General features: G+C 33.9%; 2 protein-coding genes across 2 annotated transcripts in view; one reads left to right on the top strand and one right to left on the bottom strand.

Annotated features, from left to right (window-relative positions):
- The window catches only part of LOC107403301 (uncharacterized), a 158,817-nt gene that overhangs the window by 48,438 nt on the left and 85,293 nt on the right, over window positions 1–25,086 (bottom strand). The gene's annotated exons all lie outside the window — the stretch shown is intronic.
- Window positions 17,375–24,498, top strand: LOC107403307 (TMV resistance protein N-like). Its single transcript, XM_060818182.1, has 7 exons — window positions 17,375–17,542; window positions 17,671–18,171; window positions 20,545–21,679; window positions 21,785–22,123; window positions 22,265–23,080; window positions 23,225–23,828; window positions 24,182–24,498. The coding sequence occupies exons 2-6, from the start codon at window positions 17,684–17,686 to the stop codon at window positions 23,795–23,797; spliced, it is 3,351 nt and encodes a 1,116-aa protein (XP_060674165.1). The 5' UTR covers window positions 17,375–17,542; window positions 17,671–17,683; the 3' UTR covers window positions 23,798–23,828; window positions 24,182–24,498.

Below are 25,086 nucleotides of genomic sequence, written 5' to 3'. Positions count from 1 at the left end.
AGCTTTTATTACCAATATGTTTCAAGTACAGAAGCGAAAGCAAAGGAAGGCACCTTTGTTGGAAAATGCCACACAGGATATGTTTCTGTTAACCTTAATTGATGTCGAGAATTTTTCTACTACATTAAGCTTTGTCCAATTTATTTATTTTTTTTTTTTGTTTTTTCTAAATCTCCTTATGCCCTTGAATTTCATTTCACATAATGCCTAAATAAAATCATCCATAACTACTAGTTTCAACAAATCAACCTCCAAAGCAGAAAAGATTTCCGTAACAAGTTCTTCCCCTAACCTCAAATAGTAAAAAATCTTAGGGAAGGAAGTTTTTAATAAGTACATATTATGGATTCTCCTTCCATCCGCCATTTTAGAGCAAAGGAAACAACATGACTTCATCCCTTTCTAAATCCTTTTCCATGACCCAATGTCATGTTATCTACCAACAAGTCTAATTCTCCAGCCACCAATTTCTTCATTATTTCCTCTCAACAAAAACATCACCCTAGTGGTCCTAAGTTTTCAATTCTCGTAGCAAATTGTTAGCATGATTAATAGAATTACAACCTCCAAAGCAATTACCTCCACTAGTGCTAATATGTAATTACCCCCACTAGGGATTTGTAGCTCCTGAGAGCATAAAAACTTGCCTTTATATCGAGAGTTCTATATTTTGCTTTCATGCCAATAGTGCCATGAAAAGTGAAAAACATACATATGAAAGAAAATAAATAGAAAAAATAATTTGACACAAGAAAAATTGCAGAAAAAAGCGTCAAAGAAAGAGGATGACAAAATAAATATCCAACCACTAAGTAGCATTGTATCCATTGAGCTTTACAAATTTAACACAGAATAATTGAGTTCAACTTAATGGCAATAAACATTTACTTAGCAAAGTTATAGCATTAGGCCGCAGTGCCTCAATATTGACTACTCTTTTAAATACAATATTGCAACAAGAAACTCGCTGTTCAATGTCCTTTAGGCAAAAGCAAAGAGTTTAAAATCACCATGCCTTCCTGAGCATGTCCTATACTTAAAAACTATACCCCCTAGGCTCCAAAATATACATCCATTCTTTCTACCAAAATACAAATATATATATATATATATATATATATACATCCCCACTAGCATTTAAAAACTTCTCTGACTACCAATGTAACACCCCGTCCCGAACCATGTCGGAATTTTCGCACGTTGACCGAGGTTGACCGTTGACCGTTGACTAAGGGGTCAAAAGTTGACTTTTTGTTCTGGTTGGAATTCTATGTTGATTGAGGTACCGTTACGAAGTACACATTGGCACGAGTTCGTAGACTGGTAGCACATTGAAAACGGAGCTACGGTTTGAAAGTTATGAGCAAAACAAGTTGAGGTCCAAACTGTCCAAGGGGAAACCCTACCGGACCCTTCAATGGAAAATCAAGTAGAACCTCCTCTGAGGGTTGAACTTACCACAATTTTCCTGCACTGAAAACACATTTCTATATGCACCACCTTATTTCTCCCACTTTATTATAATTTACTTCCACGAGTTTGCAGGACTTCAAATAAATGATAGGGAACCAGTGCAGAATTAAATATATAAACGTCCAAATAGTATACAGAGTGTTATTAATTGAACATGAAATTTAATACAATACAAGATAAAAAGAAATAATACAAGATAGAAATGAAAGGAAAAGCCTTTTGGTCTTCAACAATGAACCAAGACGTCGAGCTCACCCTTAGACGATCAACATCGACTAAACTGGACCTAAAGGAACGGAAATTTAAAAATATGAGATGCTAATCATCTCAGTGAGTGACCCAATCTACTATACAATAATAATAATAATAAAGATAAATAGCTTAGTTAATTGATAAATAAGAAAGAAGTAAATAAATAATAGGTAGTTAAAAATAATATTTTCCCTCAAAACCCTCACAATTCACTCAGTTAGAAAAGTTCCATTTTTAAAACATTTTCACAAAACCCAACATTTTATGCTCCAAAAATCTAAAAAATATTTAATTAATAATTTGCAAATAAAAGACAATAAATTAATAATACAAAAATTTTAGTGAGAAATAATTATAAAAAATAAGACTAATGACAAATTTTAAATTGGAAATAAAATATTGTAAACAATTAATACGAAAACACAATAAAATTTACATTAACAAAAATGATCCAAGAAATATTTAAATAAATAAAATAAAACCAAATAATTAACAATAGAACTCAATTTAGAATACCAAAACAATTTAATTTATAAAATACAATTAAAAACATTTTAATTGAAATAAAATGCTAAAATTTTGTATAACTAAAATCATGTTGTGAAAACCATATGATGCACCCACTATATACCAGTGGCGCCAACGGTACCTAGCGTCCCAAGCACTGCCAGACAGAAAGCTAAAGAGAGAAACCAGCATACGGTCGCATGGCGTCCTACCGCGCCGCTGCAAACAGGCGTCCCGGCCATGGAGGGGCGGCCTACCCTCATTCGATAGCAACCACAGGACAACCCCATAATCACCTGTGCGCTACTCACACCCACCTGTGCAGTCACCACATCCACCTACGTGCTAATCATATCCATGTACAAAAAACACCAGTACGTATATGGTGCATCTAAAAATCATAAAATCAATATATTTATTTTCAAATCTCAAAATCTCATAAATACCACCGGGTTTATTCCATCTAATTAAACCCATAAATTTTTCACAATTCCTTTATAAATCATCGTCATAAATCCATCGCATAAATTCCATCAATTTCAAATCCATCAACTCTCATTTCCATCAATTTAAATATACAAATTTTCCAATGGCATAAATATTTTTGAACATAATAATTTAAATCAATATTTCTTTCTCAAACCTTCAAAAAAACCAATTTGAATCAAATATGTCATTTAAACATCATAAAATCCACAACAATCAAAATTCTCATAAATAAATTCCACAATAAATCAAATAACATTAAATTCAAAATTCCTTTAAATATTAAATTTCCATAAAATCTAAATTTTCATAATTTTTTGTCAAAAAAATCTTATACTTCAAATTATTCAAATATTGGCATCAAAATTAAATTCACATTTTATCACATAATCAACATAGAATAAAAACATTCAAATAGTAGAATATTCCCAAATATAATTAATTTAACACCCGAAAATAATTTTGAAGGTGGGCTACTCACCTCGAGTACGCAATCCAACCAAGATCCTCCATAGGATCAATTCTATGACTCACACGTGCTCCTAGAATAACAATATTACACAGGATCAAATAAATTAATATTTTATTCAGATAAATAATACCCGGTACCCAGGGGGCTAACGCAAAGGTATCCAAAATTTGCAAATAAGGTATCAACTGAAAGCTAAGGGGACAAGGAATACATTACTGATCTCTGTTGGACTCAACTCGACTGGAGGTGGTCGGAAAGTGGACAGAAGCTTTCGGCCGAACTTCAACTTATCATGTCTTCCAAACGGCAAGGAATTGAGCTAAATGGACCTCAAAATCGAGCTCAGGAGGTCCAAAATAGGGGGATTAGGGTATGAAATCGGGCTGGGTTGGTCGGAAAACAACAAAATCGCCGGAAAAACAAAATGAGCCGCCGCCTGCTTCAACCCCCGATCTGGGCATGTCACCGGTCGGCCGGCCGCCAAACTTGGTAGCTAAGCTTACCAACAGATGGGCTTCATTGATGACTGGCGCGTGTGGCCGTCCGATGGCCGGAAAAGATGTAGCAGGGAGAGAGAGAGATTGACGGGAAGGAGAAATGAAGAGAGAAGGAGAAGAAGGAAGAAGAAACCCGTGGGGCATTTTCCCACATGGGGGAAAAGGAAAAAAAGAAAAAGAAAATAAAAATAAAAATATATATAAATAAAATAATATTAAAATAATACAGTATATATAAAAAAAAACTTTACAGATCCATAACTTATAAACCACATATCCGTTTCGGACGTGCCACTAGTCTATGAACTCATATCGATGAGTACTTCACAACCGTGTAAGAGTCAAAACTTAATTTTGCATGAACAAAAAGTCAACTCGGCATCCCTTGGACAGCTCGGATCTCAATTTGTTTTGCCCATAACTTTCAAACGGTAGCTCCGTTTTCAACGTGCTACTGGTCTATGGACTCAGATCAATGCATACTTTGCAACGATACCCCGATCAAAGAGAAATTCCATTCGGATCAAAAAGTCAAATTTTGACCCCTCTCAGTCAATGGCAGTCAAACCCAGTCAACCTCGGTCAACGTGAAAAAAATTCCGATGTTGTTCAGGACGGGATGTTACATAAAACCTACACTAGGAAAACTAAAAAGATGACTCTAGCTTTGAGCAGGATCAATCAGCATTAAAAAATTGCTGGGTACTCCTATATTATGCCTATTAACCAAAAAATACATTCATCAATAGAATTCTGCTACAGAATGTGACTTTACATGAATATTATAATCCAATTGAGATTTTCCTTTTTCAATATAAGGATCTTGCAGTAGAGAATAAATTTGGTTACTAAGACTAACTTCTTTTTCCTTTCCCACTTGAAATTCTTGTACGGTGCACCACTGCGATAGACATTCATCCATGAGGTTTTTGCACCAAGGAAATTTAGACATTTTGAGGTAATCTAAATAGTAGGCTTTACTCTTAACGGCTTAAGCTTTTTGGTCCTGATGGTAACTTGGTCCAGTTAATAAGCTCTCCGAACAGTTTATCCATCACCTCCATAACAGAGATTTCCCTTACTTCAAAAGCCCTACTATTTTTGTCCAAAAACGGGACCAATGAATACATTAGGCAGGTTAGCAACCATGCCAACTCAACATATTACCAAGGCCAGCAGCATGCATGCAACGCCCAAAGTATATATAAAACTGAAATTAAGATATCCAAGTATACAGACTAATGAATAAAAGTAGTATGCCAAAGCATAGAAAGCAACCTCGGTTGGAACATGCAACACATATTTACTTCTGCTAAAATGTTACATAATTAGAACCCAACCAAGAACAACCTAAACAAAAAACATCGACATGATAATTCATTAATTCTACTACATTAAGCTCCATCCTATTTTATTTCCCTATTCCCTTGAATATCAATTCACATAACGCCTAAATAAAAATATCATCATCCTAGTATTCCTAGGCGTTCATTTCTCATAACAAAGTGGTTAAATTGATAACAAAATAACAGCCTCCAAAGCAATTATCCCTACTTAGTCCTGTTATTTTTTAAAACCTATCAAAAAGCATTTGGGATTTGTAGCTTTGACAGCGCGAAAACTTACCTTCATATTTTGTGACAATAGAATAAGTTTCCAATGGCTAGAGGGAGTTCTAGTTTGTAATTCTCTATAAATGAATAATGGAACAGTTATCTGGGTTGTAACTTGTTTTTACTTAACTAGGCAGATGCTTCTATTTTTCTCTAATAATTAAAATCACTTTTACACAAACCTGTAAGTTCCTATGTATACCTGAATTTAAAGACGATTTTGCTTCCTTGCATAAGATTTAAAATTTAAGAAATAATAAAAATAAATAATAAAATGGAAAAAAGGGAGGACGATGATGGTTTTGTTTCATACCAAGTGAAAAAATAGATGGTTTCGATAAAGCGGGGACAAGAACCAAAAAAGAAAAAGAAAAAAAAGGAATAACTCAGTCATGCACTGAACTTGTTAGGTACACATATGATACGACAACTACATCTAATCCAAACAAAATATTATCTTTACTTATGATGGCCAAGTACAACAATAGAGAATAGAGTCAAAACAGAGTCATCACTACTATGATAGCATTTTTAGTTCAAACATCTAAAATCTCTTACTTTTGTTCATCTTTGTTGTTACAATGATTCACAAACAATAATTAACTGGCATTAAGTATCAGAAGGGGCACGGCTCTTTTTCTTTGCATTTCATTGAATCACGTTTTTTACATATAAGTTAGTGTCACAGCTCCAAGAAAGACAAGCAGAACTGAATTCAGAAAGTTCAAATATATATACATATATATATGCTGTGTAATTATATATAACATTCTCCAAAAAGAAATAAAATAATTATAATAAATCCTATAGTAAACAAATTTTAGAAAAACCTTTAGTAATAATTGAAAAAGCGGTTGGCAGCTCATGGTTGGCTAGAATGACTAATTTTCTCACTTTCGATATTGATTATCCGATTATATATGTTGGAAGTTACATAGCAACGCTTGCTTTCGAAAGGGATATATTCCTTTTAGCATCAATTAACAAAGAAATGGATATACTTCAATTTTTGTTTTTTTTTGGGGTTAATAAAATTGCATATACTTCCTTTTTCATCACCTCATCGCATCGGTCCATTAGTGCTTGGACAAATTGTATTACTTTATAGATCAAGTTTTGTTTGGTATGCCGGTTCTCTTCTGCAGAGACTAATTGATTCCTTATTTGTTGGTTCTTTTGCAAATGAAACCATTTTTTTTTCAATGGATCAAATCCACCAATGGTAGTCATTATAGTAACTATAAATTTTATATCTTATAGGAATTATCTTATCTAAAACAAACATTGTAGTCCTGAACAGTTCCAGGACTTTTATATAAGATTTAGATACACTAAGGTATTCATACGGGGGCCAAGGGCAAGTGCCCCTCAAAATTCTGTTTTAAAAACTTTTAATGCCACCCATTTCACTTGTTTATATATATATATATATATATATATGTATGTATATACAATTGTGCCCCTATGGGGTCCAACCTTTTTGTCTTAAAGTCCGGCCCATTAGGGTTTCAACCTTAGAGAGCATTATAAATAGAAGCTTAATTTCAATATTGTTGAATACAACATGTCAGGACCTATTCAAATTCCTCACCGGAACCCTAGACAAGCCCTGATCCCAAGGAAACCCTACCAAACCTTCTAATGGAAAATCCGACAGAACCTCCCCTAAAGGTTGGACTTACCACAATTTTCCTGCACTGTAAACACACTTCTAGAAACATCCCCTTATTCCTCCCACATTACTACAATTTAATTCACAACTTTCAGCACTCCGATAAAATAAACAGGAAATTCATGCAGTATTGATACAATAGGTGCAGTAAATATACAAAGCATCATAAGTTACAGATGAGTGTGAAAGTTATACAACATAAAATAGGAAACAATAATACAATAGAATACAAGGAAGCATAACTCTTGAAACTCAACAGCAACAAACGTCGAGTTAATTCTGATGTCGTTTACCAGCCCGAACCTAAGGGAACGGAATTTAAAAACGTGAGATGCTAATCATCTTAGTGAATGACCCTATCTACTGTACAATTATAATAGTAACGAAAATTATAGGACATTTGAATAATTAACAATAAATGAGTAAATAAATAATAATTAATTGAAAATAATATTTTCTCTCAAAACCCTCACGGCTCACTCGGTTGGAAAAGTTTCCCTTTAAAACATTTCACAAAACCCAGCAATTATATTTCCCCAAAATCAAGGTAGCCAACAAATAATTAACTAAATAATAAATAAATGGAATATCAACATTTAAAATACAAATCATGCAAATAATAATATAGAGCTCCACAATTTATATGAAAATATTTAATCAATAAATACCAATAAAATGCAACAATTTTTGGAACCCAATGCACTCAGAAAAATAATCCGGAATAAAGTAAATTTTGAATAACAATTAATAAATCATATAGAAAAATGCCATAAAAATTATTTGTTTGAAATAAACGGTAAAACTTAAATAAATTAACCATTTTAATTGAATAATATTTCCAAATAATAAGCTTAAAAATTCAGATCGAAAATAGCCTGATGCACCACACTATATACCAGTGATGCCCTACGGTACTTAGCGTCCCGAGCACCCTCAGACGGGGGTTAAAGAGAGAACCAGCATACGGTCGCTTCGGCGTCCCGACAGCGCCGCTGCTAAAACCTGTCATCCCAGCCTAGGAAGAGGGCGGTTATGTGTACTATACTAAACTGGCTTGCCCTCAAGTCCGTAGGTAACTCACGGGAGACTATCATCCCGGCCTAGGAGGAAGGCGGTTATGTGCACTATACTAAACCGGCCTGCCCTCAGGTCCATTGGTAACTCACGGGAGACTAAAACCTGAGCGCTAATCACAATCTCATGTACAGTACAGAACACCGGTACTGCATAAGTGCGTCCAAAATAATTAAAATAAAATAAATACCAATAGCCCATTTTTATTATTACCCAAAAATTTCTGAAATTTACCGTGGGAGTTATAAAAATCTCAAATCCCACATTCCTTGCATTTCTCACCATATATCATCAATATAGAAAAGAAATATGGTTTACTCAAAACCATGAAATCAACCACCTCGCATTATAAATGCATAATTACCTTTTTAAAACATACAGTACCATCATACCAATATTTTTCTTCAAATCCTTTAAATCAATTTTTTCCTCCAAAATAATATATAAGGCTCACAAAAATATTTAAATATACTTTCTCTTCATATGCCCTTGATTGTACATGAAAATTCTAGGTAAAAATAATAATAATAACAATCCAGAATTTAAATCATAAATTCTTTGGATTTCTCCAATATTCAATCATGGCATCAAAATACATATATGTATGCATATAACCAAACGTTCGAAATCTGACATTATAAAATAAATACCCAATTTTATAAAATTCCAACCACATACATATATTTTCCAAATATTCAAATATCACCAAATAAATATAAATCATCACCCGAAAATAGTTTTTAAGGTGGGTCACTCACCTAGAGCACGCAATTAACCTAAGATCCTCTATGGGATCAATTCCATGATGCACACGTGCTCCTAGAACAACAATTCACACACAGTCAAATAAAATAATATTTTATTCGGGTAAATAATACCCGGTACCCAGGGGGGTTAAATACAAATGTTAACCAAAATTGACGAATAATATACTGAATCGAAGCTTGAGTGACGAGGATTACGAATTCGGTCTTACTTCCCGGAGATCGGACCCGAGGTGGCCGGAATCTGGCCGGAAGGCTTTCGGCCTTTAGAGTCTCGATTCTCCCAAACCATCGCGAATTGGAGGAAAAGGACATCGAATTTGGATTCAGGGGGTCAGAATTAGTGGAGAGGGACCGGCGGTGCAACTGGGTACTCGCCGGAACTGGATTTTCCGGCGAGCCGCCGGGGTCACCGGCAACCATCACCGCGGGCCGCGCGTCCGGTGGCCGATGGCTGAGATTTTTGGGGGTTTTGTAGATCAAGGGGAGAGGGTTCCAAGGGACCGGCGGTGAGGCAAACGGAGGCCAGATGGTGAAGAGATCTGGGTTTGAAGATTTTCGGTCTCTCGTCGGAAAATACTTCGATCCCGGCGCATCGGAGGTCCGGTGGCCGTGAAATTTGGTGGGTAGGCCGGAATTCCCACGGGTGAGAGATTGGTCAGGCACGTGTGGCTTGGGGTGGCCGAAAACTAGGCAAATCGGCGGTGGCCGGTGGTGGAGGGGAAAAATCACTGTCGCCGGAAAACGCTCCGATCCGGACACGTCGCCGGTCGGTTGGCCGTGAAATTTGGGTGGTCGATCGGAATTGAGGAGGTGGTGAGGGGTGACTGGCGCGTGTGGCCCTCCGATGGCCGGATGGTGGCCAACCTGTGGTGGCCGGTCATTTCTCTCTCTAGCTCTCTCTCTCCTCTCTCTCCTTCTCTCTCCTTCCCCGCCGTTTTGCCAAAATAAAAGTCACCGTGGGTGACACTGTTCACCCATGTGGACCTCTCGGATGTCGACACGTGGTGTTTCACTGTTCACCGATTCAAAAATATTAAAATATTATGGTAGTCGGAAAACTTCACACGTCCATAACTTTTTAACCAGATCTCCAATTTAAGCGTGCCACTTACTGAGATTTTCTATTATACTATGCCACTTACGGAGATGTTCTTATCTCACATTTTCTTTGTTTTAAAATCATTCCCCTAGGCTCAGGCAACTAGTAGTAGTCTACCTCGCGCATAGCTTATCGCTTGTTTCCTTCCACGACAGCAGCCGTATTTATCCTTTCTTTATCTATTGTTATCTTCTGGACTTATTTATTACTTATTTGTACTCCTAGACTTCGTTGACACTCTTAGAATACTCTGATTTTGAATATGGAACTCAGTAGAAACCATGGTACTTATGTGTGTAGTTATGGCCTGTAGTACAGTAGGCCCGTTGTGGACTTTATGCTGTTGTGGATTTATTTATATATATATATTGAGGTGTTATTTTTATCGATTGTGTTCCTTGTCCACGTTTTAAGATGAGATTCCATTGGATATTCTCTAAGGATTGTCCAGTGGAACTTCACTAGGCGGGACCACCCGGGAGGTCCTGGGAGGGTTCCCGGGGTGGGTCCTGTCATAGATCTCACGAGACGAAGAGAACGAGCCCAACCAGACCACCACCCACCTTCGCATGCACTTGCAACGCGCGGGTCAAAACTTTCTGTAGATTTTCACGTGCCGATCAAATTCTTTTTTGCAGGTTTTATGCGCAACCCACACGCCATGCACATTTTGCCTGCCACATAGCTGAGCCGAGCTACGTCCAAGTTTCGGAGCCAAGCCATGACACATCACCGGCCAGTCATTAACCATTTTGTGACACATCATCCGGTCTGCCAAATCAGCAATGGTCCTAGATTTTTTTGAAATTGTAAAAATATCCCTATATTTTTTGTATTTGCAGGTTTTTCCAAAAGTTTTGATATTTGCAGTTTGACCAAAACTTTTGGAAATTGCACTTTGATTTCAAATTTTGAAGATTCAAATTTTGACCTGAGAAAAGTCAAATCCAATATTTTTTTATCGTTTTGGATGCATTAGTGGACTGTATTTTGCCAAATTCAGCTTCCATTTTTCTATAAATTTATTGCAGGCTCTTATCAATGGACGAGTTATATTCGGGAACTATGATCAAACTTACTACCACCAACCATGCACTTTGGAGATCTCGGATAGAAGATCTTCTAAATTGCAAGGACTTGTTTGACCTTTTGGATGCCAAAAGAAGGAAACTCGATCCCACCAAAGAAGCATAATAGAAGAAGATGAACAGGAAAATGATTGGTCAAATTTGACAATGGATTGACCATAGTATCTTCCATTATGTTACACAGGAGACAGATGCATCCACCCTCTGAAAGAAGTTGAAGCCAAAACTGCTAGGAATAAAGCTTTGTTGATGAGACGTTTGGTAAATTTAAAGTTAAAGGATGGAACTTCTGTAGCCGAGAACACAAGTATGTTTCAGAACTTAGTAAATCAATTATCTGTGATGGAGTTACAACTACAGAATGAGAAGCATACACTTTTACTTTTTAGCTCTCTTCCAGATAACTAGGAGACACTAGTTATCTCTCTCAGCAATTTGGCTCCGAATGGCAAACTTACCATGGCTATGGTAACGGATACCTTATTTAATGAGGAGGCTAGGAGAAAGGATATTGGCAATGATCAAACATATGCCCTTGTCATATAGAAACAGGGAAGATAGCAAGAAGGTAATCATGATAGGGGGAGAGGCAGGAGCCAGAGCAGAGGTAAATCCACAGATGAAAACAGACAAACATATAAGTGTCATTATTGTGGTGGAGAAGGTCACTGGAAAAAGTATTGCAGGAAGATGTTGAAAGAGCAGGGACAGAAAAGCAATCAACCAAAAAAGGATGGTGAAACTTTAGTCACTGTCAGAGGAGAAGTGGCATATTATTCCACACATGAAGAATCATACCTTCACACTTTAAGCCAAGAAGTCGAGTGGGTAGTTGATACTGCAGCATCCTACCACATTACTCCACACGTAGAGTTTTTCAAAACATACAAAGCAGGGGAATTTGGCATAGTGAAGATGGAAAATAACAGTTTTGCTAAGATTATTGGAATTGGAGATGTTCAGATAAAGACTAACATTGGACACGTAATTACTTTGAAGGATGTCCGACATGTTCCAGACCTTTGACTCAATCTCCTCTCAAGAATAACCTTTGACAAGAAAGACTTTGGCAACCACTTTTACAACAGCACATGAAAAATGACAAAAGGTGTTATGGTTGTTTCTGGAAGATATATTTGTGGAACGCTTTGCAAAACTCATGTGATGATTTGTGCAGACAACCTAAACATTACAGAAGGAGAGGCATCTCAAAATCTGTGGCACCAAAGACTTAGTCACATGAGTGAGAAAGGATTGTCTACCTTGACGAAAAAGAAGCTTATAACCATTTCCAAGGATGCTGTGCTAGATCCTTGTAATAATTTTTTGTATGTTAAGTAACATAGAGTTTCATTTAAATCCTCTTCAACGAGAAGATTAGAGTCGTTTAGTTTGGTGCATTTTGATGTTTTTGGTCCTTTGAAGGAGGAATCTCTAGGTGGCAATAAATATTTCATCACCTTTATAGCTGGTGCTTCTCGGAAAGTGTGAGTTTATTTTCTAAAGATGAAGGACCAAGTTTTATATCACTTCAAAGAGTTTCATGCCATGGTAGAGTGTGAGACAAGAAAGAAGTTGAAGTGTGTTCGCTTAGACAATGGAGGTGAGCATACTTCTCTAGAGTTTTATGCCTACTATAGAGGACATGGTATTCGACATGAGAAGACGGTCCCTCGCACTCCACAAAATAATGGTATAGCCGAGTGAATAAATCGGACGATTATGGAGAATGTCAGAAGTATGATCAGTATGGTTAGGCTGATAAAGTCATTCTAGGGAGAAGCCATTCGTGCCACTTGCTACTTGATTAACAGATTGCCATTAGTACCATTAAATTTTAAAATTCCGGAGAAAGTGTGGTCTCGTAAGAATTCCTCATACTCTTATTCAAGAGTATTTGGATATTTAGCCTTTGTACATGTATCTAAGGAGCTTAGACAGAAGCTTGATGCAAGGACTATTCTATGCATCTTTATCGGATATGGAGATGAAGAATTCGAATATAGATTATGGGATCCAAAAGCTTAGAAAATTATCAGAAGCAAGGATATAGTATTCCATGAAAACAAAACTATAGAAGACATTAAGACGCCAATAAAGTTTTCTAGTACCAGTGCCTATGATTTTGTTCATGATCCAATGCCAGTACAACCCGCCACAGATGACGACGAGGTGCATAGAGAATTACCATAAACAGAACATGAGAGAGAAGAGGATGTTGAGCATGGAGATACTCAAATACCAGAAGCTGCAAGACCATCACAGCAATCAAATGATGGTACACCTCTCTCAAGATCTGAACAAGGTCGTATTCCATCAAAGAGATATCTAGAATCTTAATATATTCTGGTTACTGAAGAAGGAGAGCCAGAGAGTTTCCAGGAAACTAATTCCTATGAAGACAGAGAAAAATGGATGCATATTATGTAAGATGAGATGGAATCTTTGTATAAGAACCATACTTATGAGTTGGTTGAGCTTCCAAAAGGAAAGAAGACACTGAAGAGTAAATGGGTGTTCAAGCTCAAGAAAGATGGCAACGGATGTGTGGTGAAGCACAAAGCTCGATTGGTCATCAAAGATTTCCTTCAGACGTAGCACTTGAACAAATGGATGTGAAAATAATGTTCCTTCATGGTGATCTACATGAGGAGATTTATATGGAGCATCCAAAAGGTTTTAAGGTTTCGTGGAAAGAGAACCTTGTTTGCAAGCTAAAGAAGAGCTTGTATGATCTCAAACAAGCACCTAGACAGTAATACAAGAAGTTTGACTCTTTTATGGTGAGTCAAGAATATAAGAAGACTAATGCAGATCAGTGTGCTCATTTCAGAGATTTCCAGATAGAAACTTCATTGCATTTTTGCTATATGTTGATGACATATTGATCATTGGACAAGATGCAATGAAAATTAGTCAGTTGAAGAAAGAACTTTCCAAGTAATTTGATATGAAGGACTTGTATGACAGCCTAAACCACCCATGTCCGATATTGTCTTCTTTGGGCCTGGGGAATCATTTTACAACCCAGCCCTCAATGTTTTGTCAAAACGTGTCATACGGAATATGTATTCACACCCACCTATATAGCATGCTTCGTTCCCTTTTCCAATTGATGTGGGACTTCACAACTTGGGACCAACTTAACAGATTTTAGGAATGCAAATAGTCCGAGACAAGAAGAATCACAAGTTATGGCTATCTCGAGGGAAGTATGTCAAATGAGTGATAAAGAGATTCGGCATGGATAAGGCCAAATTAGTCAGCATTCCATTAGCTAACCATTTTAAGTTGAATAAAAGATCATGCTCCTCGTCTAAAGTAGAGATAGAGAAGATGGCTTCAGAGCTTTATTCTTCAGCGGTGGAAAGTCTAATATATGTAATGGCGTGTTCTAGACCAGACATTGCTCATGTTGTTGGTACCGTAAGCAAATTTCTTTCAAATTAGAAAGGAACACTGACAAGCAGTCAAGTTGATTCTCAGGTACTTTAAAGGTACATCAAAAGTATACTTATATTATGGGAGAGGTGATACAATTCTACAAGGCTATATATATGCAAATATGGCTGGAGAACTTGATAGTAGAAAATCTACTTTAGGTTATATTTACACTTTTGTTGGAGGAGTTGTATCATGCCAGTCAAGATTCTAAAAGTGTGTAGTTTTATCTACAACAGAAGCAAAGTTTATTGCCGCAGCTAAAGCTGGTAAAGAAATGTTGTGGTTAAAGCATTTACTCAATAAACTGGACATCAAACAGAAGGACTATAAGATATATTGTGATAGCCAGAGTACTATGAATTTAAGCAAAAACTCAATGTACCATTTCCAGACAAAGCACATAGATATCTGTTATCATTGGATATGCAATGTGATAAAGCATAAATTGCTCAAATTGTGAAGATACATACAAAGGAGAATCCAGCAGATATGTTTACAAAGGTTGTCATGCTAGAGAAGTTAAGGCTGTATAGAAATATAGCTGGTTTAAATGGCGGGTGACTATCAAGTTTTTGAAATACAGCTGGAAGGGGGAGAATTATGGGGGTTTAGCCTTTTTTCTCCTAAGTCCTGCCTATTAGGGTTTCAACCCTAGAGAGCATTATAAATAGATGCTTAATTTCAATCTTGTTGAATACAACACACATTAGAGATAACACAGATTTTTAGATTTCAAGAGAGAGTTTAAGAGAAGTTTTTTGTGTATAAATTTCATAGTAAATAATACATCTTTTTCTTCTTAATTTTTGTGCTTTTATCTTTTTTTATTTTTTAATATTGGTTTTGTATGTTTTTCGTGATCAAAAGATCACAACACCCCTTCCTTTATCTCTCCACCATGTAATCGGTTTAATATATATATATATATATATATATATATATATATATATATATTTTAACTTTTATATTAAACTTATCTATATGTAATTTTTGGTTTCTCTCTCACTTATCAATTATATTATTTAATGTAACCATAATACTTCTATAATTCCAGAGTTTTATAATACTTATTTATTATGCAAAAAAAATGTAATACTTATTATATAATTTATGTATATTTTTTATAATATATATGCTTATTGTAATATACATGCTTCTTGTACTCTTATCAAGAATTATACTTAACTGATACAATTAGCTAACAATAAAAGAAAATATGTAATTTAAACAAAAAAATAATTATTCATAATGTAATATTTAAATTCTCCTTAAGACATTTTCTTTTCTTTTCTTTTTTTCTTTTTTCTTTTTTTTTTTTTGTTTTGTTTTGTTTTGTTTTGTTTTTTTTTTTTTGTCTCAATGAGTCTTGAGTATGTTTATTTTTTTTTTTAAATAATTAGGTAATAAATTTATTACGAATACAAAACGATTTTTGGTAAAGTATTTTTTTAAAAAAAATAAATAAAATTTCATCTTACTCATTGACTGTTCTAATTAGTCTTGAGTATGTTTATTTTTTAAAAAATAATTAGGTAATACATTTATTGTGAATACAAAACGATTTTTGGTAAAGTATCGAAATCATTATTTTCTCCAAGTTTTTTTTTAAAAAAAGATAAATAAAATTTCATCATACTTATTGACTATTCTAATTAGCCATAGACTATAATATAACAAAGCAAAATATTATTTTATGTATATATTTGTATTTCTACATAATATAAATCAGATATATTATGTAACGTGGCCCCAGTAGGATTTTTTCCTTGATCTGCCACTGTTAACACAGCATACTGGAATTGAACAGTTGATTGATTTTACTATTTTGAAAGCTCGCTCAGGTTTTTGTCATAATAAATTATATATTCATGTGTGTAAAAATAAGTTTGATATCTTTTGTAATTTCTTTATGTCAAATTGTATTATATATGCAAGAAAAATCTATTAAAAATATCATTTTTATTTAAAAAAAAAAAGATATGATTTTCTTTTTTTGGGTAGGGAAAAAAAAAAAAAAAGGGCCTCCAAGCACACCATCCTGTTCCAGCCCTAATTTGACAATGGGTAGTTGTAGATCGCGAAGTCTTTTTTTTTTTGTTTTTTTTTGTTTTTATAGTAAGTTGTAGATGATAAGTAGAACAAGTATAAATTTTTGGTTAAGTCTGATGAGCTATAGTTTGTTAATGCATAATGTACTTTTTGAATTTCAATAATTAAATTCTTAGATCTTATATTTCTTTTTAATATAATTATTTACGTAGTGTAAAACTTTCGACGAAGTCATGTTAACACCACTTTTTGCTTTTTCCATAAAGTACTTTTGGATTTCAATAATTAAATTCTTAAATCTAATATTTCTTTTTAACATAAATATTAATGTGGTATAAAAGTTTTGGTATGGTTCGAATTTCAAAGTCATGAGTGTGAACTCCACCTTTTGCCTATTAGAATCGAATTTCATAAAGTAAAAGACGCGTTCACCTATTAGTCTATACTCTATGGTTAACATTACGTAGAAAATATGTCCAATGAATTCAGTGGGAGTGTGGGACATTAAAGAAGAAGACAAGCAATTTCGATGCATTTTTACTAATTTCTATCTTTTTACTGATTAGAGAGAAGTATTAATTTCTATTTTATCTATTTTTTCAAAGGAGTTGTAAGGAGAAATTAAGAGGACGGTGGGACATTCGAGGAAGGTGACGACCACTTTCTACCCCTTACTATTTTTTTTTTCTTTTTGTTGGAGAAAAAAAAATATTTTATATAATTACAAATGCGTTAACGAGTCAATCACCTGATTTAGTGCTCTTATTGTTTCTTGGAAGGTTCAAGGAAGAAGATATAAAGCTTCATCCGCCTACTCTTAATCTTGCTCCCCAAACAGAGAAACAGAGCGTTGTGGAATTGGAATTGGAGAAGAGAAAGCTTGGTAATTTACCTCCATCTGCATTTTTTTCTTTTCATTGAGTTGTTTATTTATGGTTTTGAGCTTAAAACCCAGAAATGATATAAAGGCCATTTAGAATAGAGGGTTAGGAATATAAGCAAAGAGAAATTAAGACGACGGTGGGTTGGGGTTCTGAGCTAATTAGGAGGTACAAACAGAGCTTTTTTTATGATAAGCTTACTCATCTATCTGTGTGTGTGTGTATATATATATATATATATATAAGGAATATATAAGGGAGATTCTATTTGCACTAATTCACTTGTGGCTTTGGAGGGTATAAATTAACATGGCTGCTTCGTCTTCTTCTTCTTCTTCTCAAGAAAAGTACGACGTGTTTCTTAGTTTCAGAGGTGAGGATACCCGTGTTGGTTTTACTGGATATCTTTATCATGCTTTGTGTCAAAAGTGTATCCACACCTACATGGATGAGCAAACCCTTGAGAGTGGTTTTGAAATTTCACCAACACTTAAAAGAGCCATTCAGGAATCTAAGATTTACATAATAGTTTTGTCCAAAAATTTCGCATCTTCCACATGGTGTTTGGATGAACTGGTGGAAGTACTTGAATGCAAGAGAAATAAGAATGGGAAAAATATCATACCCATTTTTTATGGCATAGATCCATCCATCGTGCGTAAACAAGAGCAAAGTTATGAAACTGCATTTGCGAATCATGAACAACGTTTCTATGACAAACTGGAGAAGGTGCAGCAGTGGAGGGGTGCTCTAAAAGAAGTAGCTGATTTGTCCGGTTATCATTCAAAGAATTTTAGGTAATTTTCCATCTTAGTATCTAATAATACAATATACAAAAATGTTAATTACATTTTGCTAGAGAGATTAACATTGTTTATATATTGTTATTGTTACTAATTATGGTGGTTATAGTTAGTTCATCAGCATAAGCTCCCTCAAAAAAAAAAAAAAAAAAATGTGTGTCATAAAAAATTTTGTTCAGTAACAAAATAATTTTTTATCGTCTACAAATCTTAATCATATGTTTCTTTTCCTTTCACAAAAACATAATTTCAGTGTCACTTTTTATATTTGCAAATACCAGTTCTGTCTCTCTAAATTAGCCTTCTTATGGTGTCATCTTCCAATGCTATTGTCTAGCTTGCAGCTTTCTCTACAATTTCTCTCACATGACACAAGATAATTTTTTTTTTTTTTTATATGTTCTGTCTGCCTCTTCTTTTAAGGCAATTAATCAGAAAAAGTAATATTTTGGATTATAAATTTCGTGGTTGAACATTGTGCTGATTTTTCTACATTGCTTTTTTTCCCCCAAAGTGTGGACTCTCTTTTTGCTAAGTTCCCACATCCTTCTTATTAGACGTCACTTTTATGTCTGTTCACATGATTACTTCAGTCATCTACCTGGCATAAATTCTTATGTTATTCAAAATAGTTGGATTGTATTTAATTGAAAATCAGGTGGCCAATTAGGCTTTGGGGTAATTATATATTTGTTATGCCCGAACTATAACCGATTTTGTTTCTTCCACCTAAATTAAAAAGGTCCCCTTATAATCTGTTGAACTACACTATTTCTTTTTTGCCCAATCAATCTGATTGATAATTAACGTTTACATCAGTAGTGAGAATCCTCTCAAGAAACAAAAAAACCAAAAGTGCGCTAGTGAAAATTGTGGGATATAATGTGAAGGGAGAGAGTGGTATATCTAGGGATGCAAACTATACAGTGGATATTGGATAGGATTAACGTGGATATTGGATAGGATTTTTATCTTCTGTCTGCAATGTGTCTAGTGCAATACCAGACTTTAAAAAAAAAAAAAAAAAAAAAGAATAATCTATATATTAATATTTTGTACTTTTAAAAAAAATCATATAGTGACATATTTTCTTTATATTGCTATAATTTTTATGGTTTGATACATATATGATTAAACTATTAATTAAATCATTCACATTCAATTCATAAATTAACATAAGTTAGTTTTTTAAACTAAATTGTAATTATACGTATATGTTTACAATATTCACCAATATATATATATATATGCAATTACATATAATAGTTAATTTTTTTGTAATAATATTCAAGTTAATTATAAATATTTTTCCGATTGTAAGAAGTGTGTATGTTAAATATATTTCTTCTTTTTATCTAGTTAATTGAGGTAAGTTAATATGATTAAATTTGTAGAAAAAAGAAAACTAATCATATAATAAAATATATTTAATCATATTTTTGTTATCAAATAAAACTAATTAGATATGATGCTTAATTTTTTTGGATGGTATATTGTAAATTATATTCAATTCAATTCAAGTAATTTAACTATACTTATTGCAAAAAAAAAAAAAAAAAAAAAAAAACCAAAAATTTGTAAAGAAAACAACAAAATTACAAAATCTGACAACTCCACAAAACCCCTTGCATGTTGAATTAAGTATACTACACATATTAAAATTCCTAAAAAGTAGACAAAAAATAATTTAAGAACCAAAATGCGTTAAAAATGAAAAATTAAGAATTAAAGTGCAGAAAAGAAGTATGAAAAACTAAAGTGCGACTTTGGATATAGTTTAGGACTAAGCAGACCAATTACCCAATTTGTTTTTTTTTTTTTTTTATTACCTCTAAATAGTACGAAACATGTAAGATCAAATATCCTTTGTAGAGTTTAGATAACAATGATTACTAGACCTAAACTTAGGTTTTAGCTCCATCGGGGTCTAGTACTAAAATTTCCTCCATAATTTATCAAAAATTAAAGATCCGCCAAGTAATAAAATTTTGACCAATATGCGCATATAGAAAATGAAAGATACGGTGATTAATGATTTCACTTTGAAAGTAAAAACAAACATTATGCAATACGCTAAAGATGAAAACCATGAAAACAATCAAGACTGTTATTTCCTTGTTAATCGGTAAGAACGAAGAAACAAGTATTGAGTTAAAATTCAAATAATCTAACATGTAACATATTTGTTGAGTACTGAAACAATTTATATTTATTTCTTCTAAATACCTAAACTTAGAATCAAGAGTCCTCTGTTTCTTTGTATTTTATTTTATTTTATTTTTTGGGAAAAAGAGTCTCCTGTAGAAACAAAAACAGAGAGTCTTCTGCTTCTTACAATACGTATTTTATTGATTTCTTCAATGATAGGTTTGAGTACGAGTTAGTTCAACAAATTGTTGGAGATGTTTTATCAAAATTGTCTAAGTTCCAGTTAACAAATTACGGGCATCTCATTGGAATTGAAGAGAATATCAAGAAAATTGAATCATTATTAAGCATTGGCTCAATGGATGTTCGCATCATAGGTATTTGGGGCATGGGAGGTATTGGCAAGACCACCCTTGCTAGCATTGTGTTTCAAAAATATGCATACTCTCATTTTGATGGTCGTTGCTTTCTTAAGGATATTCCAGAACGAGCTGATACATATCATTTGAGAAATGAACTTCTTTCTCAGTTAGTAAATAGTAAAAATGTGGTATGCACTGACACCCCAGCTGTAGGATCAGGATTTATTCAAGATAGATTACGTTATAAAAATGTTTTTATTTGTTTCGATAATTTGAATGGAAGCAGAAACAAATTAAAAGTTTTATTGGATGGGTATTATTTTGCTAAGGGAAGCAGAATCATTGTCACAACTAGAGACAAGCAATTAGTTCAGACAGTGGATGGTAAAATTTTCGAGTTGACGGGGTTATCTTCCGTTGATGCTCTCAAGCTCTTTTGTTTCAATGCTTTTGGACAACATTTACCTGCAACAGGTTATGAGTCTTTATCAAAAAGAATTACAAATTATACAGAGGGCAATCCCTTAGCTCTTGAAGTCTTGGGTTCTTCCCTTAAGTCCAAAGGCGTAAAATATTGGGAAAGTGCATTGCAAAAGTTGGAAACATGTTTGGATCCTGATATTCAAAAAGTGTTGAGAATAAGTTTTGACGGATTAGATGACAAAGGTATCCAGGGTATATTTCTTGACATGGCATGCATCTTTACCCGTGAAGTAAGTAAAAAATATGTAGAAAGCATATTAAATCGCACTGAGCATTCTGATGCAGCAATAGGAATAAGTGCACTCATTGATAAATCCTTACTAAAAGAAGAATGGAAATGGAAATGGAAATGGCAATGGCAATACAACTCAAAAGGAGCAGTTTTGAAAATGCATGACTTACTACGACAAATGGGCCAAGGGATTGTTTTTGACGAGAACAACGATCCAGGAAAATGCAGTAGACTGTGGAATGTCAAGGATGTCTGCCGTGTATTGGAAAGAAATACGGTAAGTGCAAATACATATTGATTTATCCATATAAGTATTTTAGTCAATAAAATTCCCTTCATATTTAAATAGTATCCTTATATATGGCAATTGTTTGATTGTCAGGGAACATCTACAATTGAAGGTATATTATTGAATCTGGAAAACCTTAAAAAGGATGTGGAAGTGAGTCCTACAGCATTCTCAAACATGTACAATCTCCGAATTCTTAAAATAACGCATATTTATGCCTGCATAAATCACATTCCCCAACGTGTGCATCTTCTTAATGGGCTCAAACGTATGCATCTTCCTAATGGGCTTGCATCTTTTGTTTCTGATGAGATAAAATATTTTCATTGGGACTTCTACCCTTTGAAATATTTGCCATATTCGAGTACAGAGAATCTTGTTGTACTTATTATGCGTGACAGCCAACTTGAGCTGCTTTGGAATGAAGACCAGGTATGCATGCTTAATTTAGTTATATAAATATATGTTGTATTAGAGATGCAGTACTGTTTAATTAAAAAGTAGATGCATAATCTTGTTGTCTTTTTTATTTATTTGTTAATTTTTTTTTTTTTTTAATATTGTGAGCGATAGCCACTTGAGCTCGAGAAGTTAAAGGAGATCGATCTTAGTTTTTCTAAGCACCTTATTCAAATACCAAACTTGTCCCGGGCTCTAAATCTTCAAGATATACGTCTTCAACATTGCACAAGTTTGGTTCATATTCCTCCATTTTTTGAGTATCTCAACAAGCTTCGGTCTCTAAATATGACAAATTGCAAAAATCTGGAAGATGGCATAGAAAATCTTCCAAACAGCCTAAGAGATATAACAATGGATGGGACAGCAATTAAAAGTCTACAAGAAAGCATTTGGGAGTCGAAATATCTGAAACAGTTGCATCTTTCTGGTTGCACAAATCTGAGAAAGATTTCAAAAATCTCGAATCATATGGATTGCTTGGTTCAAATTGTGTTACGTGAAGCAGAGATTGAAGAGTTACCCGAGTCAATTGAGAATCTAACTGTGCTCCAACGTTTATTTCTTAATGGGTGCCATAAGATTAAGTTTCTCCCAAACAGCCTGTGTAAATTATTGCATCTTCGACTGTTGATCCTTGAGGGATGTTCATCACTTCAAGAATTGCCTCCCCTTCCACATGGTTTGGAAAATTTGGATATAAGAAAATGTGAGAGATTGAAATCAATAGCAGAGCTTCCATCATCCGTACGTGATTTGAAAGCAGATGAATGCAAATCGTTGGAGACAATATCAAGTCGGGGGTCTCCACCCAAACCACATCTTTTTTACGAATATTCGTTTATGAATTGTCTAAAATTGGATGAGGACACACGGAACAACGTAATTGTTGAGCTAGCACGCCTTCTTTCATTGCCCAGTCAAGATGATGTATCTATATTTCTTTCTCCTAAGTATATATCTATATATATATATATATATATGATTTTATTCACCAAAAAAAAAAAATATATATATATATATATGATTTTTTTTAGTGACTTGGATATTAATTTCTTCTCCATATATGACCAGGTACTGTGTTTTCATCATATCATCTATCCAGGAGACGAAATCCCAGAATGGCTCAGCTATCAAACTGATGGGGGGAATTCTGTCAACATCCACCTTCCTGAAAATTGGTTTAAATTGAGTTTTGCCTTTTGCATTGTTTCTAATGAGTTGGATAGAGAAACTGATCATCAATATATGAAACTTGAATGCGAATTCAATTTCAAAACCAACACCAGTAACAGTGATGTCTGTCTTTACAAATATTGTCGTGAGTGGGTGGGCTTTGTTTTTCCTGGAACCATTCATTCAGATCATGTGTTTATTTTTCCCATTATTAAGTTTCATCCTAAATTGTCAAAAGTGCTTGTGCCATATTGGTCCTCCATCTATAGCAATATTACCGAGGCTTCTTTCCGAGTATCTTTCAAAAATGGGCCCATTGCAAAAAAGTGTGGGTTTCAGTTCTGCAATGCTGACAAGGGGTTTGAGGAACTAAATGGAAACAGATCTAGTTCTAATCAACCAAATGGACGCAGACACAACAGTGATCCACTTCCTCACAATAATTCCAAGCGAATCAAGCTTGTGGAATAATATATTACCGCATCTCTTCCAAATGAATAAGGTAATTAATCATTTTACATATCCTGTTATACTTTAATATACACACACACATATATATATTTAGAAATTAATAATACTTTTGAATTTAGCTAGTGAGATCTGAATAAAGAATAATTTAAAAAAAAAAAAAAAAGTAAAATCTCTCAAATTGTGTATTTAAAAGGCTTTTTCCGGTTATTTGGAGTATATATTCTATAGGAAACCCAGTACAATACATGTTCAGTTTTCTGATTTTGTTTTTTATTGTCTTTGAATGTTTGATAAAATACGTCAGAAATGTTAGTTTAACTATTTTTCCTTGTAATATTTTGCCTTATTATGTTCCAAAATATTTGATCAACTGCTTTTCGGCAGAAATATACTAAAGGCTTGGGTGAAGGCCTTCAGAAAGAGAGAGAGCATGAAGATGAACAAGATTAATGATTGTGGAAGTGATGCAGAAGATTGTCGTTCCTATTGGGAGGCTCTTAAGGAGCTCTAAAGATGATGTGCTCGTGGAACTGAACCATTAGTTTTGTTGATCGGAAAAAGCTGACCAGCCAGCAATGGCGAGGGAGGTGGGTTTTGAGAGTTGAGTTTTCCTTTGTTATATAAGTGAGTCGAGTGGAGGGAAAAGAAACAGTCATCAGGGACATGTTCCGTAATATTTCTAAGCATTATAGTGACTTAAATGAACAGTCAAGCTTGCTTTATTTGTGTATTTTGTTTCTTATATTTAAATTTAAAATGAGAAAGGACAAAAAAAAAAAAAAGGTTTATTATGATATATATTATAAACTTCTCAAACTATAAAATGTCATTCGTGATTTTCTATTAATTAATTAATTAATTAATATTATTTTAATATAAATTATTAAAAATAAAAAAATTTTACCTGCAAAATTAGTAAATGTTAATCATTGTGGAACTTTCACTTTTACTGCTCAAATTTGTATAAATTATAGACATTTAATTTTAATAGATTGTATAAAATAAAATATTTTAATTTTAATTCCAAATAATAATAATAATAAATAAATAAATAAAATACAAATAAAAATAAAACCAAAGAAAAAAAGAAGCAACTATAGATCACTAGATTTCAAAAAAAGACACTACAAGAATTGCAATGATAGGAGATGCAATTAATACATCTGGCAAAATAAAAGTCAGACGCTTCACAAAGCATCGCTTGATAAGGCGTCACTAAAACCACCAAAGAAAAGTCGACGCTTTGAAAGTGTTGGCTAATATTTAAGAAAAGCTGACACTTTTGGTAG

This window comes from Ziziphus jujuba, chromosome 6 (assembly GCF_031755915.1).
Source record: "Ziziphus jujuba cultivar Dongzao chromosome 6, ASM3175591v1".
Lineage (NCBI taxonomy): Eukaryota > Viridiplantae > Streptophyta > Magnoliopsida > Rosales > Rhamnaceae > Ziziphus > Ziziphus jujuba.
This window is presented reverse-complemented; position numbering and strand designations above follow the sequence as displayed.

Bases quoted from the DNA above. Each gene is read 5' to 3' on its own strand.
- LOC107403307 (XM_060818182.1), top strand. From the start codon at position 17,684: ATGGCTGCTTCGTCTTCTTCTTCTTCTTCTCAAGAAAAGTACGACGTG. The intron at 18,172-20,544 runs GTAATTTTCCAT...CTTCAATGATAG, and splicing joins TATCATTCAAAGAATTTTAG to GTTTGAGTACGAGTTAGTTC. The intron at 23,081-23,224 runs GTATCTATATTT...ATATATGACCAG, and splicing joins CATTGCCCAGTCAAGATGAT to GTACTGTGTTTTCATCATAT.